This window comes from Pan paniscus, chromosome 1 (assembly GCF_029289425.2).
Source record: "Pan paniscus chromosome 1, NHGRI_mPanPan1-v2.0_pri, whole genome shotgun sequence".
Lineage (NCBI taxonomy): Eukaryota > Metazoa > Chordata > Mammalia > Primates > Hominidae > Pan > Pan paniscus.
Genome location: NC_073249.2, coordinates 87,618,601 through 87,638,034, shown reverse-complemented (window position 1 = coordinate 87,638,034; position 19,434 = coordinate 87,618,601). Strand labels below are relative to the sequence as shown.

Below are 19,434 nucleotides of genomic sequence, written 5' to 3'. Positions count from 1 at the left end.
GTTACAATTGATAAGCCAATATTGATACATTATTATGAACTAACATTCACAGTTTATATTGTGGTTCACTTTTTGTGTCCTGCGTTCTATGCAGAGCTATTTTTTCTATCTTGTTCAGAGTTCCTATTTGTTACTTGTGGGAGGCTTAGTCTGATACTAGCTACTCCAACTTTATCAGAAGCAGAATAATCTGATGCATTTATTTTTGATTGATAAATACAAGGCCGGGTGCCGTGGCTCATGCCTGTAATCCTAGCACTTTGGGAGGCTGAGGCAGGCGGATCACGAGGTCAGGAGATTGAGACCATCCTGGCTAACATGGTGAAACCCTGTCTCTATGAAAAATACAAAAAATTAGCCAGGCGGGGTGGTGGGCGCCTGTAGTCCCAGCTACTCTGGAGGCTGAGGCAGGAGAATGGAGTGAACCCAGGAGGCAGAGGTTGCAGTGAGCCTCTGAGATCGCGCCACTGCACTCCAGCCTGGGCGACAGAGCGAGACTCCGTCTCAAAAAAAAAAAAAAAAAAAAAAAAGATAAATACATTTTTCCCTTGTCTCTGGAAGCATCTGACATAAACCTTGTGAATAAAAGGAGTTTCCAGAAGAAGGTGATGGTGATGGCAGAAAGTCTAACAAGTCTATGGATGGCAATTACATTGGTGAATGTTTTGAGCTTTCTGTCTTGCTGCTTTTCACATTATGATTCGTGTACCAGGGGCCACAACAGTAGAGTTGATTCGTGTCTTCAGAAGTTAATCTCCAGAAAATAGGGTGGAAGCCAGAAAGTGAAAGCACTTTATGAAATATTAACTTAGTACTGAGGCTGAGGTTGTCCAGAAACTTATAAAAAAATTTGAAGTCTTTCAGTTAACTTTATTTGCAGTTAGCTCCTGCTTATCTGGAAGATAAGATAGAACAGATACAGATAATCCCATATCTTGATTACCTATACAGTTTGCATCTTCTGTATAGTTTTTTTCTTTCTAGATGTTAATGAAAAAGAAGTAGGCCCTGGTATTTTTAAACTCCTTTACCTTATTTCCCCTTAAGCTCAGTGGTCAATGTTCTGAATAGAGGCCCTGTTTGATGTCTCACAGCAGGGATTCCTGGAAGGGGGGGATGCAGGAATGCTACAGAAGTCTTACAGAAGGCTAGGTGATTAAAAATCCACCAGCAGGAAGGTTTAACATACCACCCCTCTTGGTAAACCAGGAATTGCATGTGCTACTGTAAAAGCATCTGGCTTAGGTCCAATTGAAGTACCTGGATAAAAGTCAAGTAAGTTTTGCTGTGGGACTATACAGAGTGTAATGGAGGGCTGGAAGGAGCAGGCTGATGCCTCAGATGCCGGAACACCAGGCAGAATCCAGGACTCAGGATGCTCCTCAGAGGGGAGATTCTCCCATGGGCACTTGGGGTGAATCTGTGTTCATTTTTGGAGGATTCCACTCAGTCAAATGTATTTTGAGCATCTCCTGTGTACCTGGACCTGTGGGAGGCACGGTCAGCTAGTGATGACTAAAGCATGTTTTAGCTGTGTGTTCTAGACAGGAGAATTGCATGGAGGTATGGGAGTCCTCTCTAAGGGTATCTCACCTACCCTGGGGGTAAACAAAGGGGAAGCAGAGATTAAGCAGAAATCTACAGGATCACGAATGTTGGAAGATTAGGGGACGAGTGGGTAGAAGAGTGTTCTGTGCACAGGGAGGAACATGTGTAGATGCCCTTGAATGTGAGAAGATATGGTGTGATTGAGGAATTTCTGAATAATTGGCAAGGCCACCGGTGTGAGATGAAGCTGGACCATGTGGCTATGTAGGCCATGCTGAGGATTTTGATTGCCATCTTTGAGCAAATGGAAGCAAGTGTGGGAGGTTCTTAAAGAAGGGAATAAGATGACCCAATTTGCTTTGTAAAGAGATCACTCTGGCAGCTTCATGGAGAATGGTTTGCAGAGGGCCATGTGGGTAGTGGAGAAACCAGTAAGGAGGCCATTGTATAGACAAAGTGAGAGAGGAAGATTTTCTGGGATCAGGTAATGGCAGTGTAGACAGAGAGGTAGAGGGGAGAGAATTGGGAGGTCCTGATCACTGATTAGCTGTGTTGGGTAAGGGAGAAGCACATTCAGGGATGACTCTCAAGTTTCATGCTTGAAAAACTGGTGGATTTCCTGGGGGCTGCTAATCAGGATGAGGAAGGCTAGAGGAGGAACATGACATGGGAGAAGGAGGGGAAAAAGGATGAGTTTCCATTTTGAAATATATTCCTCCAATTCCCAGGCATCAGGCCAACCTAGCTCCATTGCCCTAGGAACGTGTGGGAGCCTGCATCCTGCAGGAGAGGCAGATAAAAGGAGTGCTGTTTCAAAGTGATCAACTGCCACCAGTGTATCAGTCTTTGACTGAAGGCAGGGAATTGGTTTTGCCTGACCCCTGTAGGAATTGACAGAGCCCGGATATCTGAAGGTTGTTGGCTCCTAGGCCTGAACTTCATCTACCTGCTGAGCTAACCTTCCAGTCAAGAGTGGGAGGGTGCTGCCTGAGTTCAGTTTACTGCAGAATTGCTTGAAGTTGAGCAGTTAGAAGGGCCACCCTCCAGCAAGTGTGTCTGGTCTTAGATGGTGTCTTACACTTTGCTCAAGATGAAGACTCAGGGACAGACAGAAGTTAGTTGTGGAGGTGGTAATGATTAGTTATCAAGGTACTCTTTGTTGTGGTGTCATATGTGTAAAGAAAGTATTCACATACCACACCCTCTGGTTTTGCCCTGTGCAGTAGACTTTCTGACCCTTTGCTTCCCTGGCATTGTAGTTCTGCTCTTGATTCATGTTATTAGAGTGGATGTTTAGCTTTTGTCTAGGAGATGCAGACCTGAATCCTGCTTTGTATATCGTTTTCATCTCTCTGGATGACCCTAAGGTGCAGCTATAGCGAAAACAGGTTATTTATTCCAGACACATTCTCAAAAAGGCAGATTAGTGATTCTTGTTTGTAATTTATTTTATTTTAAAAAATTTATTTTCAATTTTTGTGGGTACATAATAGGTGTATAGGTTTATGGGGGCACATGAGATATTTTGATACCGGCATGCAATGCATAATAATCACATCAGGGTACATGGGGTATCCATCACCTTAAGCATATATCCTTTCTTTGTGTTACAGATAATCCAATTACATTCTTTCTGTTATTTTTAAATGTACAATAAGTTATTGTTGACTATAGTCATCCTATTGTGGTATCAAATACTAGATCTTACTCATTTTACCTAATTATATTTTTGTACTCATTAACCATCCTTCCCTCCCTGCTGCAACTACCCTTCCCACCTACTGGTAACCATTGTTCTACTCTCTCTTTCCATGAGCTGAATTGTTTTAACTTTTAGCTCCCACAAATAAGTGAAAACATGTGAAGTTTGTCTTTCTGTGCCTGGCTTATTTCACTAACCTCCATTTTTATCTGTGTTATTGCAGATGACAGGATCTCATTCTTTTTCATGGCTGAATAGTATTCCATTTTACTGCATTTTCTTTATCCATTTGTCTTTTGAGGGACACTTAGGCTGTTTCTAAATCTTGGCTATTGTGAATAGTGCTGCAATAATCTGGGAGTGCAGATATCTCACCAATATACTGATTTCCTTTCTTTTGGGTATCCTAGCAATGGGATTGTTGGATCATGTTGTAGTTCTAGTTTTAGTTTTTTGAGGAACCTCCAAACTGTTCTCCATAGTGGTTGTACTAATTTACATTCCCATTGATAGTATACGAGGGTTCTTTTTTCTCCACATCCTTGCCAGCATTTATTATTGCCTGTCTTTTGGATAAAAGTCATTTTAACTGGGGTGAAAGATATCTCATTGTAGTTTTGATTTGCATTTCTCTGATAATGATGTTGAGCACCTTTTTATGTACCTGTTTCCCATTTGTGTGTTTTCTTTTGAGAAATGTCTAGTCAGATCTTTCACCCATATTTAAATCAGATTATTAGATTTTTTTCCTACAGAGTTGTTTGGGCTTCTTATATATTCTGGTTATTAATCCCTTGTCAGATAGGAAGTTTGCAGATTTTTTCTCCCATCCTGTGGATTGTCTCTTCACTTTGTTGATTGTTTCCTTTGCTGTGCAGAAACTTTTTCAACTTGATGTGATCCCATTTGTCTATTTTTGCTTTGGTTGCCTGTGCTCATGGGGTATTACTCAAGAAATCTTTGCCCAGTCCAATGTCCTGGAGAGTTTCCCCAATGTTTTCTTTTAACAGTTTCATAGTGTGAGGTCTTAGTTTTAAGTCTTTAGTTCATTTTGTTTTGATTTTTGTATATGGTGAGAGATAGGAGTCCAGTTTTATTCTTCTACATATGGATATCCAGTTTTCCCAGCACCATTTATTGAAGAGACTATTCTTTCCCCAATGTATGTTCTTGGCATCTTTGTTAAAAATGAATTCACAGTAGATGTATGGATTTGTTTCCGGGTTCCCCATTCTGTTCCATTGGTCTATGTGTCTGTTTTTATGCCAGTACCATGCTGTTTTGGTTACATGTTCTGTAGCACGTACATGTACATGTTCTGTAGCATGTACCTGGTTACATGTTTTGTTCTATAGCCTAATTTGAAGTCAGGTAATGTGATTCCTTCAGCTGTTTTCTTTTTGCTCAGGATAACTTTAGCTATTCTGGGTCTTTTATGGCTCCATATAAATTTTAGGATTGTTTTTTCTATTTTTGTGGAGGATGTCATTGGTATTTTGATAGGGATTGTATAGTACAGACACTTTAACAATAGTGATTCTTCCAATCCATGAACATGGGTTATCTTTCCATTATTTTGTGTCCTCTTCAATTTCTTTCATTAATGTTTTGTAGTTTTTATTGTAGAGATCTTTCACTTCTTTGGTTAAGCTAATTTCTAGGTATTTAGATTAGTGATTTTCTTTGCATGAATGAGAAGGAAGGAAGGAGGAAGAGCAAGTGAGTGTGTGGTGTGAGTGTGATGTGTTAGTAGGGGTGTGGGGTGAGGCAAGTGTGTGGCATGTGAGGTGTGCATGTACATGCACACCATGACTGTGTGTGAAGGTGTGTGGTACATGTATGCACACATACCAGCTGGGGTAGTGGCTGATGTAGTGAAGGAGTTACTTGTGGGGTGAAGATGGTAGATGTCTTAATGTGAGCCCCTTGTTAGGAAGCCTTGTCCAAAACTCGAAGCTGCCTCTTCTCTCCACCTGTCCTCCCTGCATCCTATGTTTCCTTTGGCTTTCTCAGTCCAGCAGTGCCTCTTCCAGAAGAGGTAGAAATGGGCCAGGGTCATGGTAGCAGGATAGGGATGGGTCCCATCTGGGTATTTGTGTTCAGGCCCAATGGTGGGTCTCACTGGGCAGCAGCCACTTTCCTGGTCTGCAGGGATCCAGTGGGAGGACCATACAGTCCCCCAGGCTCCCTGTGATGGGTGACCTTTCTCGGTCCTGTGGCCCTAGCTCTCATGTGATGGCTGAGGGAACATGAGCCCCTCAAGGCCTGTGTGTTCCTGACTGCACGGCATTCAGGGCAGGAGCCATCAGCTGTGCAGTGTCAAGGAGAGGGGGCATGGAAACTGCCCCCAGCTGGAGGGCCTGTGAAGTTGGGCAATCACGAATCTGGGCCTTACGTCATCCCTAGCTTTGGGTCGCTGTCTTGTTGACAGACTGCACCGCCTCAGCAGAGCTCAGAAGGAAAAATGTAACCACAGTTAAATCTGGCCACGCTATCAGATCTAAGTGGTTTTGTTTACCTCAGCAAGTTGCAAGGTTCTTCAATAGCTGTGTTGCTCCCCATGGGCCGTGGTGGGGCTGTCCCCTTGGGGCCAAACTGCAATGTGCTCACTGCTTGCCAGCTGTGTTCTTCAGTGTATTAGCACAAACTGTTGATCAATACTAGGGGAAATCCCTTTGTGGTATTTAGTTTTTGAAACCCTCCTCACTGGGGTCAGGCCTCAGCTCCAAATTTCGGGAAAAACTTGCTTTTCCCGTAACTACAGGACATCCCTTTCCCGCACAGATGTCGCAGTCTTATCTTCACTCTTAATGGAATCTTTGCTTGGGTAGACTTTTAAGTTATTCTGGGCTCTTAATTTCTAGTATATCCCTTGGGCTGTTTTATGTAATTTATGTATAATAAGGAAAGGCAAGTCCCAATGAATCAGTGTGTAATGGGATGGTGTATATGAAGGCGCTCATGTCATAGATGCTTAATCAATGAATCAGTGTTGGGTTGTCCTATTTTCTTGTTTCATTCTTATAAGCAATGATATCTAGAGATTATACCTTTTTAATTTTTACTTTTTGAAACAGAGCCTCAGTCCATCACCTGGGCTAGAGTGCCATGGCACGATCTCAGCTCAGTGCAACCTCCGCCTCCTGGGTTCAAGCAATTCTCGTGCCTCAGCCTCCCGAGTAGCTGGAATTACAGGCCTGTGCCACCACACCCAGCTAATTTTTGTGTTTTTAATAGAGATGAGGTTTCATCATGTTGGCCAGGCTGGTCTCGAACTCCTGACCTCAAGTGGTCTCCTTGCCTCAGCCTCCCAAAGAACCAGAATTACAGGCATGAGCCACAGTGCGCAGCCAAGATTATACTTTTGATCCAGCAATCTTACTTCTAGGAATCCAGCAATCTTACTTCTAGAGCTACTTGGATGGGCTCAAACTTGGCTAGATGAAAAGTATAATTTGTAGTAGTGTCATAGCATGTCCATCAGTAGGGGAGCCATTATATGTAATGTAGTAGTCCTGTATTCATTGGCATAGAGAGATGCCCTAGTTGTATTTAAAGTCAAAAAACCAAGTTGCAGAACAATGTGAGTAATATGAACCTTTACATAAAACAAATTCCCTCCTGTCTGTGAATATATACCCATCAGTACACAAAGAGAGATGTACATCAACTGTTACAGTGGGGACTTTATTCTTTTGTGCTGCATATTTCTGCATTATTTGAATAGCTTACAGTAAGAAAGTACTCATATTAAGCATTCGTCTTCAAAAAATTTTAAATAAATTAATTCATTTCTTTCCTCTAGTCGGGAACTTAATCAAATGTGTCAGGTATCTAAAAAATCTAGGGCTCAATCAGTGAAATTCCATTAGTTAAAAAAGGTATATATTCTTTTTTTTTTTTTTTTGAGAGCACTAATATTTGCCAATCACTTTTGTGTAGGACATTTTATTCTGTTTGATCTTTACTGAGAGCCAATTTTACAGTTGAGGAAATTGAGACAAAAAAAGTGAATTGCCTTGCCATAAAGTAGTGGTGGAAGAGTCTTCACACTCAAGGCTTTCTGGCTTGAAAGGCTGCTTGGTTAGACACAGTGCTCTACCAGATCTCTGGTTAAGAGCAAGATGAAAAAAGGAAGCAGTAATTTCTGGTTAACTTGCTTTTTATAAAGTTAGAAACAGACTCAAAACAAAACACCCTGCTGGCTCTTAATTTCTTCATCTGTAAAATGGGCAGATGAGCTAGTCCTTTACCCTTTGGAACTTTCTGGGATTAGGGACACTTGCTACCCCTCCTCTCAATGAGTGTTTGCTTCTCCCCCACAGTACGTAGGAAGCCTGGACGTGCCAAGGCCCAACAGCAGGGTGGAGATCGTGGCTGCCATGCGCCGGATACGGGTGAGTGGCCAGAGGTGGACTGTGTGGAGCGGGGAGTCAAGTGCCTTAGCTGCTGGCCCTTCTAGGTAGGGCTGGAGGGGCCAAAATGGATGGCTACACCCCTTGCAAACCCAAACTCCTCCTCTCTGTACCCTCTAGGTAGCTGTTCTGAATTGAACATTTGATCTTGATGAAAGGCCAATGTTAAAATGGATGTGATGGCTGGAGTGGTACCATCTTCCCTCTCTTGTGACCTGTAGCTCCTCAAACTGAGATACATGTTACCTTGATGATGTGTGGTGACTGGCCAGGGACTGATGTCTCTTTTTTATTCAAAGATTTTAGGGAAAAGGTTTAGTAATGATCTGGTAATTGACTCAAAAAGATGGGGTTTCACCGTGTTGCCCAGGCTGGTCTCGAACTGCAGAACTCAGGCAATCCACCCACCTTGGCCTCCCAAAGTGTTAGGATTATAGGCATGAGCCTGTATAATGTTTATAATGGAAGCTTTTATTAGAAACGGTGGCTCTTGAATAGAATGGGAGTGGAATAAGTACTCTAAATAGGAAAAATAACATTAGCAAAGATATAGTATAGTGACGAACTGTTGCCTGGATAAGGCAGGACAAAGAAATTGGCTTGATTAGGGCATTCGAGGGTGGGTAAGCGATGTGTTATATGGGGAGGGTTGAGCTAGTTAACAAAATGGTTTGAACTTCAGTCTGAAGGAGTTTGGGATTGAGTCCATACACAGTGTGAAGCCTTTATACATATATATATATATATATATATATATATATGTATGTATATATATATATAGAGAGAGAGAGAGAGAGCTTATATATAGAGAGAGCTCATATATCTATATAGAGCCTATATACATACATATATACATATATATATATATATATAGAGAGAGAGAGAGAGGTATAGAATATAAGATTTACTTGGACTTTTAAGAGTAAATGTGAGATTTTAACAAAATTTTATTGGTTGGATGCTGTAGGCTCTGGGAGTGTAAGTGCATTTTCTTCTGCCATTTTGTCTACTTTCGGAAAGTTCAGTATACATTCTCGTTGGTATACATGGTTCAGTCTGTGAACTTGTTGCTTTCTGACTCTGTGGTACATGAAGCTGAGACTGAACAAGAATCAAATTCTCTTCTGATAGCTGTGAAGGAATTTGTCCATGTGCTCTGCACTGGAACAGAATAAATTACCTTGTACTTGTGCATTTCAAAGGTAGGTTTGGGATTGGTGAAATGGATTTTAAGTGTTTTTTTAAAGAGATAATTGGCATTAGAGATGGCATGATTGGTCATCCCTGGATGCAGCCTGGTTTGTTCTTTAGAATAATTGTTCTGTAGAATAATCTACTCACCTAAATGGAAAAACATGTAGGTGATGCTGTAGCTTCATTTTGCTTTGTTAATTTTACTTTCAGCCAATCCTTCCTCTGGTCAACAGAAACTTGAGTTCAATGACAGCAACGTTGGGAAGAAAATTTGCATGCTTGGGGCTGTTTCTCTGAGCAGTTCATCAGCCTAATAAAATCTTTTCATTGCCTTGATCTTCCCAGTATTTCAGCATTTTTTATTGTTAAATTAAATTTATTGAGACTGCTATTAAATACAACAGTACTGTTTTTCATGGACACAGTAAGAAGTAGCTTCAAAGCACTTTCACTTGAGTTGTTTCATTCAACATTCACAGCAGGCTGTGATGTGGGGAACCAGTTACCCTCATTTTCTAGATTAAACTGAGGCTCAGAGGGGTAGGGTGAGGGGTCTCGCAGGTCTGGGAAGGGGCAGGCATGTGGCCTGAATGCATTTCTTCTCTCAGTCTCATGAGAACATGCAACTTTCGAGTGTTTCCAGGCCTCTTCTTTTCTTTCACCTTCTAGCTCAGATAGAAAGCACAGAGGCCTCGGCTGGGGAACATCTAGAGGTGTTACAGTTGTTAGGATGGGCTGCTACTTTCACCACAGTTGTGGTTGCTGCTGTGATAAGGACTGGACCTGCAGCTGGCCTGTCCTTGGGGTTTCAACCAAAAAAAGTCCCTTTTTAATTCACTTTTGATGAAGAGATAGGGAATATGTTGTCAGTAATACCACTATCATTATGAAAGTGATATCTCTGTTAATAGTAGCTACTATTAGGAATAGCTACTTATGTGCCAGGTGCTTTGTTAGGCTTTTTAATATTGAAATAATATTTTATTATTTTATTTATTATTTACAACTACTCTAGATGAAGATGTTATTATTACATTTTATAGATGAGGAAATAGAACCTTGGGTGGATTCAATAATTCTAGGTCAAGTTGCTGTTAGTAGGAAGAGTTGGGATTCATATTCAGGACTGTGCTGGCCCATTTGTAATCCTGCTGAAGGCTCTTTGTGACCCTAATATGAGTCATTACCCCAGCTGAGGAACCAAAGAACTGGGACATGGGACCTCCCCAGTAAGAGAGCCAGTGGCAGAGATACAACTTCATGGAACAAACAGAGGTACAGGAAAACATCACCTGGAAGCAAGGGAAGGCCGAGGCATGGTATGGGGCTGGCTGGTTGTGGGATCTGGAGGCATCTGGGGTTGGAATGTGACCCCAGTCTCCTTTTCCCTCATCATCTGCCAGCCCTTATGGCACATGTGCCTCTTCCTGTGGCTCCCTTCCTATGTGCTGCTTCCAGTGCTTAATGAGCAGCTCATTAAATTAGAGGGAGCAATTAATTGGCCAGAAAGCTGTTTGGTCTGGCTGTCCAGTCTCTTGTTTAGACTGGCCACCATTAATAGCAAGTGCCGTGGTATGTGTTTTACCCTAAACCCCTCAATTCACTGCTAGGTCCAGGCTGCTATTTTCTTTTCTTCTTTCCCTTTTAAAAGCTGTGTTGGCTGTAATTACAGCTGTCAAGAACTAGGGCATGGGATTTCTGTGTAAAGGACTATTCTTGACTTTGTCCTTTTATGTAGAACGGTGCCAGGCTAACATTGGGCAGGCTTTTGGTTGCTGGGTGTTCTGATGGGTTCAGAAGACACAGGCCTTACAGCTTGGCTGGAGCAGTGGGTAGACCTTGGAAAACAGCAGTTATGATAAGGATCACATGTGTGTGAGATGTCAACCTCCCTGATCCTGTCTAGAGCACTAAAGGGACAGTTGATGGGCAGTGAAGATCATCTGTTTCCCAGAGAGAGAAGCATTCAGAGTGAAGGGATCTGTGTGATGTGCCCCATTCATTCTTTGAGCTGGGGCTCTAGCTGGTGTGTGCACTCCTATTCCTTACCCCAGAGAGGACTCTGAGCTAAATATCTGGACTTTGTTTTTCACTGGTGCTTTCCTCTTCCCTCTCTCTATTTCTCATTTGGTCTCTCACCCTCTTGATGGTCTTTCTGAATTTATGTTATCTGTCTTGAGCGTATTTTGCTTTTTTTCCTTTTTAATGTGCTTTCAGTATTTTTTATGGTGGTAAATGTGTAACATTAAATTTAACTATTTTTAAGTGTGAAGTTCAGCAGTGTTAAGTATATTCACACTGTTGTGTCACAGATCTCTAGAACTTTTTCATCTTGCAAAATGGGCACTCTATACCCATTAAACACAATTCCCCTTCCCCCTCTTGCCAGCCCTTGGGAACTACCTTTCTACTCTCTGTTTCTGTGATTTTGACTACTTCATATGAATGAAATCATATAGTATTTGTCCTTTTTTGACTGGCTTATTTCGCTTAGCATAATGTCATCAAGGTTCATCCATGTTGCAGTATGTGACAGGATTTCCTTCCTTTTTAAGGCTGCGTAATATTCCATAGTGTGTATATACCACATTAAAACAATCCATTCATTTAACTATGAACATTTTGGTTGCTTCTACGTCTTGGCTGTTGTGAATAGTGCTGCAATGAACATAGGTATGTAAATATCTTTTTGAGATCTTGCTTAGAAATTTTTGGGATATATACCCAGAAATGTGATCGCTGGGTATGGTAGTCCCGTTTTTAATTTTTTTGAAGAACCTCCATACTGTTTTCCATAATGACTATCATTTTGCATTACTATCATATCTTCCTTGTTTATTGTTTACCAGAGAGTAGAAGCTAAGTGTTAGAACCAAGACCAAACTGCAGGCCTCTGATTCCAGATCTGGTACTTCCCCCTCTCTGTGCCAACTCCTTGGTATTAGGTTTTTCCATATATTACTCTCTGATCTCTACAATGACCCAGACAAGAAGGAAGCTTAAGGGACAGTCCCCAGAACTACAGGATGGTTGTCCTGCTCGCTCTTTGTTTACCAAGGATCCAAAGGTCTGAGAAGTTGCCAGCTGGAAAAGGAAGGGGAAAGTGAGAGAAGAGGGAACATGGCTCCTTTTTAAATTGAAACATATTTTTATTTTCTTTTAGCTGTATAACTTAGAACAATTCACAAAGTTTTCAGGGAAGTTCTCCTTGAGCTGGGGATTGGTCTGACACTGGCGCCGCTTGCTTGGAGGTTGCTGGTTGAAGGTGCAGCGTGGCTGGTAATGCTGAAACCAGGTTGCTGGCATTGCACTGTCAGTCCAACTGTGTGAATAGGTGAGTCCAGCAGCCAGATGTTTGGTATGATTTGCATTAGTAAATATGGACACCAATCTGTCATTTAACTTTTTAGCTTTCCTGGGAAGGCAGTACTATGTAGTGAAAAGAGCTCTCAATGAGGAATAATGAGAGCCAGACTTGAGTCTTCTCCTTGACTTCATAACCTTGGTGAGGCATGTAACTGCTGTTAATCTCAGTTTCCTCATTTATAAAAGGCAGAGCATGAAATTTCTTGTTCTGTCTCTCTAGTGCTATTGTTGAATCTGGGATGAAGCATGGAAAAACATTTTATAAACCATAAAGTGCTATTTATATTCATTGGTATCATTTTTATGCCTTCCTCTGGGTTTCAAAGCATTTCATAAATGCAGATAAATACCCTGAGAGATACTGAGCTGCCTCATCTAGCCCCTTTTAATAGCTAGCGCCTTTTTTTCAGGTTTCAGTGCAAACATCCCTTCCTTGGGGAGGCCTTTCCTACCTAGGTCATCTTGTCCTCTCATGTTCTGTGGCACCACACCCCTCTTTTTTGTAGCACTGAGAGCAACTGTATTCCCAATGTTTGGCATGGTGCCCATCTGTGCTCAGTAAACATTTGTTGAGTGACTGAGAAAATTAATCTTACTTAATAACCACCTGAGCTTAAACCCATGAAATCTGGGGAGGCTCCACCAAGGGGGTTCTGGGGAAGGAAGACAGCTGCACTCAAGTCAGACTTGACGGGTTCTATAGCTTTTTTAAGGATACTGGTGTGGAGAGAGCTGGGCTGCAGTGCCCAGCTCCAGCATGTCACTGGGTGGCTCCTGACCCCTTCACCTTTGGAACCCACTGTTGCTGTGGGAGCTGGGGGCTTTCAGTGCTGTCCGTGTGGCTGGAGACTTGATTTCTTGCTCTTAAACCAGGGGATAGATCCCTGCAGTCGAAACGTGGTGCAGCCTCTGGCGGCCAATACAGACCAAACCTGGGAGGGATATGCGCTGTAGCCAGATGACACTCAGGGGTATCTGGTCTCCTGTGGTGGCTCCTCTGGCTGTAGGCTGGGCAAAAACTTGGCCCCACTGCAAATGGTCTTCTAAATGGTCCAGTGTGGAGTCAGAGTTTCCTATTTAACAGTGACTTGGTTTCTCAAGTGTGGCACTCTGGAGTGGTGTTGGTCTTGGCCTTGAACAGAATGCACCGGTGACCAGAAAATGGCCAAGCCCTCCTCTCCCTGTAGCCCTCTTCCAGAATTGCCAACTCTTCCAGAAATTCTCTCAAGAAAAACAAAAACAGAAAAATATAAAATGGCCTTGGATGCTCTCTTGGGAGAATGTAACTGAAATGCTCTTAGGAGAACATCCAGGGACTGGTGGACAGGTGGCTTTATGGAGGCAGCGACTGGAGTTGTGAGTGCCGCCTGTCTGCACTTGTGTTTCCTTACCCACCAGCAGTACGCTTCGGCACGTGGTCTCATGCATTCAGCCCTGAAATCCATATTTCACCTCCTCTGGGAGGCTTTGTCCAGGAGTCGCTTTATCCCTTTTTATACCTTTCTCCCTAAGTGGCCCCCCTCAGCACCATTTACTCCTTTGTCATTGTTCTCCTTTTCATCCTAAGTTCAGAGTTGGCAAGCCTACCTCAGAACAGCTGAAGTTGTCACACAAACCTCTGTTTCACTGTGTTAGTATGGCTCTATTAATGTCCTATGCTGCTGTAACAAATTATTTAATAATACAAACCTAGCGGCTTAACACAAACTTACAGTTCTGGAGGTCAGAGTCCAAAATGGGGCTAAAATCAAGGAGTTGGCAGGGCTGCGTTCCTTCTGGAGGTTCTAGAGGAGAATCTGTTCCTTGGCTTTTCCAGCTTCCAGAGGCTCCCTAGATTCCTTGGCTCATGGCCCCTTTCCATCCTTAGTGCTGGCAATTATGTCCCTGAATTATGGCCCCTGCTTTCTGTCTTCACATCTCTTTCTCTGACTCTGACTCTCCTGCACCTCCATCGCCTTTGGTTATAAGGTCCCTCGTTATTAGATTGGTCCCTCCTCATTCTTCCTTCCCCAGTAATCCAGGATAATCTCCCCTTCTCAAGGTCCTTAATTTGGTCACACCTGCAAAGTGCCCTTTGTCATGTAAGGTAACACATTCATAGGTTTTGGGGATTAGGTCATGGACCTCTTTGGGGGGCTTTGAGTCTGTCTACCATAATGGGATTAGAGTGTTAGGCTCATAGCAGGGATTGGAGAGATTCCACCCCCTACTGGGGTACTCCAGTATTGGGATCAGGAAGAACTAAATTCAAATCCTGTTTCTTCTGTTTACTAGCTAAATGACTGAACACATTTCTTAATCTATCAGTTGTTCTTTAATCATCAGGAAAATTGGGATAATATCCTCTTGGCACATGTATTTTACAGTTATACATGAATGCATGCAGCATACTGAGTGAAGTGCCTAGCATGTGGATTATGAACCATAAATAATAGTTCTTTGCCTCCTTTCTTTTTTTTTTTTCCTGAGATGGGCTCTTGCTCTGTCACCCATGTTGGAGTGTGGTGGCATGATCATGGATCAGTACAGCCTCAATGTCCCAGGTTCAGGTGGCCCTCCTAGTAGCTGGGACTACAGGCATGTGCCACCACACCTGGCTAATTTTTTAAATTATTTGTAGAGATGGGGTCTCCCTATGTTGCCCAGGCTGGTTATTCCTTTCTAATTACTGTGCATTGGAGCAGGGCTTTGGGGTCAGAAAACCATATATGTTGGCTGCCAAGCACGCATAAGCACCTGCTAAATGTTAGCTATTATTATTAAATACATGAATTCAGTTGCCTCTAGGGCAATTATTATTTTTAACCAGTCAGTACATCAGTGTTTCTCAGAATGGATTCTGTGGCTCTCTTGGAATTTAGGAATGTATGTTCAAGTGTCTGAGAGTTCTCCATAAGAATTTTAAGATTTTGTTTTTCATTTGATCCTAATGACAACAAGATAAAATAAGCCTGTTCTGGACTGTTGGAAGGGCCATTGTCTGCCTGAGCACTGTCATTCGAGTTTATCATTCACAGCTGTGTTTGTCTACTTGTTTCTACGTGTGTTGCCATCAAATAGTTCTTCTGTAAGGGTTATGCCCTGAAGAAAAATAACAGAAAATTTTATATATAATGAATTCTAATAAGGTGAAGGACACATGACTGCACTTTGCACAGTCATGAGTTATGAATCAAGATTTTTGCGGTCGTTGGAATAGAGAGACGAAAGTAGCAGAAAAATGGAGTTAGTGCGTGGTGCATGGTACTGAAGGCGGGGCTGATATGTAGCCATAGTTCCTGAGGCAGCCTCTGGAGTTGCTGATGGCTAGTGTTTGTCCTGATAACTCTCAATGTCTTTTCTGATTTGTTGGGACTGTACCATCCTGGCTGTCAAATTTCTGAGTATCACCCTGTGTATTCCTCTGCCAAACCCAAGAGAACTGGGGGCAGGTAGTCACTGTATAGTCCTGTTGTGAGCAGTGATATCATTTCAGTTACGAAGACAAAGTATTCTCTGACTTTAACATTCTTAATTTGTTTTGGTTACATAATTTGTGTTTAATTTATAAATTTGTGTAAACCCTGTAAGTAATTTATATCTAGTTTTATGCTTTACATATTTAAATGATGTAACAGACATCATTTGGAACGCTTCTTTGGGTAACAGCTTTTTGAGGTATAATTCGCATACCATATAACTCGCCCATTTAAATATACAATTCAGTGAGTTTTAGTATATTCTTAATGTTGTATAACCATCACCACAATCAATTTTCAAACATTTTTGGGGTGTGAACCCCAAAAAGAAACTCTATACCTCTAATCCATCATCCCTGATTCCCCAACACCCCTAGCCCCAGACTACTACTAATCCACATTCTGTCTCTATGGATTTGCCTGTTTTGGACATTTTAAATGGCATCATACAATATGTGGCCTTTGGTATTTGGCTTCTTTCATTTAGCGTAATGTTTTCAAGGTTCATCCATATTGGGGCATGTATCAGTACTTCATTTCTTTTTATTACTGAGTAACATTCCATAGCATGGCTATACCACATATTATTTATTCATTTAAACACTGGGTTTTTGCCAATTTTTTTTTCTTTAAAAGAGGCCCAGACTTTATTAAATTTTAGAAAACACTTGATAGGGATTGAGCAGCGTGTGATGGAATGGTTAGAACTGTCTTCTTCTCAGTCAAAGGAAACAAATCAATGCTTTCTTAGGGGGCAAGGTATTCTCATCAATATAAAGAGCAGTGCCTAGACAGCAGGACCTAATTTTTTTCCCCACTCATTTGAAAAAATAAATTGACTTCCCTTTTTGAGCCAATACTTTTTGAGGCTCTGGGGATACAGCAGTCTACAAAACAAAGTCCCTGTCTGCATGGAGTTTACAGGGGTGGGTGCTCTTTTGCACAGACTGTTGCGGAAGGCTTCTGGGTTCTGATGACGCTTGAGTCTCTAGAGATGTGAATGGAAAGAGGAGTGAGCCGTGTGGGTATCTGGAGGAAATGTTCCAGACAGAGGTCAGCAAGTGCCCCAGGTCACCATTCCTGGGGGGCAGGAATGGGCTTTGCAGGTTCAAGAAATGGCAAGAAGGCTAGTGTGAATAGAGACTTGGGAGCTTGAGGGAGTGGTAGATTATTTCTAGGATTTTATTCCCAGGACTCACACCTCAGGAGAATCTGGTTTGCTAAGTACCTACTGAATACATAATGGAAAATACATTTATCTTTTCCTGAATCTGCACCAGACTGAAAAGTCACTCAGTAGGAGGAGTTTGGTTCTGCTCTGGAAGTGAAGTGATTTGGGAATGATTTTTAAACTGGGGCAGAACTGCTGAATGCATTATCTGTCAGCAGAGAAGAGTTAGTAAGAGCCAGGAGTTGTTGTCAAAGCAAAACAGATGCTATCTTTTAAATAAGGTGCTTTGCTTTATTACAGTCATTTATGCTCAAGAGTAAGAAATGATGTTATTGAGTTTCCACGGGAGGATTTGATATTGCCCAGCTCAGTCCACAGTTTCTTGCACTGACACACCTCATGTTTGGGAGTCCTCTGAAGCCAACAGTGTTTATCCATTGTAATAGGACAATATGCAGAATGTCAGTTCCTCGCTACTACACTAACCACCCTTTAGGGACCCTTTGGTTCATGTTCTTGGTGTTGGCAACAGGTTGCATTGAGCATCTACTCTTTGTTTGGATGACTTCTATGGCACACATATGTATATGCACACACACAACATAATTATCATTTTAATCACTTGTAAGTGTACAACTCAGTGGCATTAAATACATTCACAATACTTTGTATCCATCACCACTATGTATACCCCAATGTTTTTCATCCTTCCTAAGATGAACTCTGTACCCATTAAACAATAGCTCTGTTTTCCCCTAGCCCTTGGTAACCTCTGTTCCATCTCTATGAATTTGCCTAGCCTAGAAACCTCATATAAGTGAAATCTCATATATTTGTCCTTGTGTGTCTGGCTTATTTCACTAAGCATAATGTTTCTAAGGTACATCCATGCTGTGGCATGTATCAAAAGTTTATTCCTTTTTATGGCTGAATAGTATTCCCTTCTGTGACCTTTTGGTACTTCAGCACATGACACAGGGTCTGGTGTGTGGCAAGTTTCCTCTTGGAGCCAAAAGCAGCATATTATAGGACAAGGATGGAAAGCCATGGCAGCACACACTGACGATCGGATCTGCTGGGAGGGCAAACCTCTTTGATTCCTGCTGAAAGGCCCTGATTTCTCAGTTATGAAGCACTTTCTAGTTGTTTAAGTGAATTTTCATATCCACTGTCATCTAATGTTAGTCTTCAATAATCCCATAAAAAGCAGGCGTTATCCTTATTTTACAGGTAAGGGTCACATAAAGAAAATGACTCCCTTGCCCAGTGTGGTGGCTCACACCTGTAATCCCAGCACTTTGGGAGGCCAAGGCGAACAGATCACCTGAGGTTGGGAGTTCAAGACCAGCCTGACCAACATGGAGAAACCCTGTCTCTACTAAAAATACAAAATTAGCTGGGCATGTTGCCGCATGCCTGTAATCCCAGCTACTCAGGAGGCTGAGGCAGGAGAATTGCTTGAACCCAGGAGGCAGGGGTTGCGGTGAGCCAAGATTGCACCATTGCACTCCAGCCTAGGTAACAAGAGCGAAACTCTGTCAAAAAAAAAAAAAAAGACTTCCTCAAACTAATTACATTGTTGTTCTTATCAACATTAACCAGAATTGAGTACAGACTGCACTATGTGCTGTTACTGTGTCAGGCTCCATGCAAAGCACTTAACAAGATTTGTTACTTCATCCTTATAACAACTCTGTGTGGTGTAGGTGTAATAATTATCCCATTGTCCAGATGAGGAAACTGAGGTACCAAGAGGTTAAATAACTTGCCATAGTTCGCAGAGGTGGTAAGTGGGGAATATAGGATTCACTTCTAAGCTTGAACGTGGTATGGTTGTGGTATGGAACCAAGGCAAGACTCCAGTCTGCTTACGTCTGGCTCAGAGATCCTACAAGAACATGCCGACTGTCCCTGTTTAACCAAATGTCAGTCCAGGCAGCATTGTCTGTGTCCCTGATTGTGCCTTTCTCTAGTCTGGGAACACTGCCAGGCAGTGTATGTCACTAGATGTAAATAAGGCCATTATTTGATTTTATGAAACTCTTTTTGGAGGTTGAGACTTGTATATTCTGTGTGACACTCCCATTTGGATATCCCAAAGGCACCTTAAATTCAATATATCAAAAAACTGAAGTTATCATTTCTGCAGTCTCTCCTTTTTGCCCTGAAAAAGAACATGCACTTGTTTTTCATATTTCCTTATCTCTTGGAAAGACATCTTGACCACTCAAGAATGTAAGCTGGAAACCTCAGGGTCATCTTTCTTCTCTGTCACTACCCCTGGCTTAGGTCACCCTTACAGATGTGCCTCTTAAATATTTTTCAATCGTGTCTCTCCCTATTCCTTCCTACCAGTGCAGCCCCAGACTGTTGTGTTTCATAGACAGCTGCAGTGCCCTCCAGACTGCCACCATGCCTTTGGCTGTGCCCTCCCACCATCCTCCACACTGCTGCCTGGCTCATCTGTATAAGGATGATTCTGTAGGCATTGTCCTGCTTAAAACCATGTGGTGATTCCAGGCTGGAGTCTGAACTCAGAGCAAGGCACATGGCATTCTGCCTGGCACCTGAGGCCACAGC

General features: G+C 42.2%; 1 protein-coding gene across 5 annotated transcripts in view; it reads left to right on the top strand.

Annotated features, from left to right (window-relative positions):
• The window catches only part of LOC100983469 (carboxyl-terminal PDZ ligand of neuronal nitric oxide synthase protein), a 312,534-nt gene that overhangs the window by 73,009 nt on the left and 220,091 nt on the right, over positions 1-19,434 (top strand). For 3 of the 5 annotated variants that reach the window (XM_003824560.5, XM_008978235.4, XM_063598776.1), the window contains exon 2: positions 7,576-7,647. The exons of the other annotated variants lie outside the window; for them this stretch is intronic. In XM_003824560.5, coding sequence (XP_003824608.4) covers positions 7,576-7,647 — 72 coding nt within the window. The remainder of the gene's footprint in view (positions 1-7,575; positions 7,648-19,434) is intronic. 5 annotated transcript variants of the gene reach the window in all.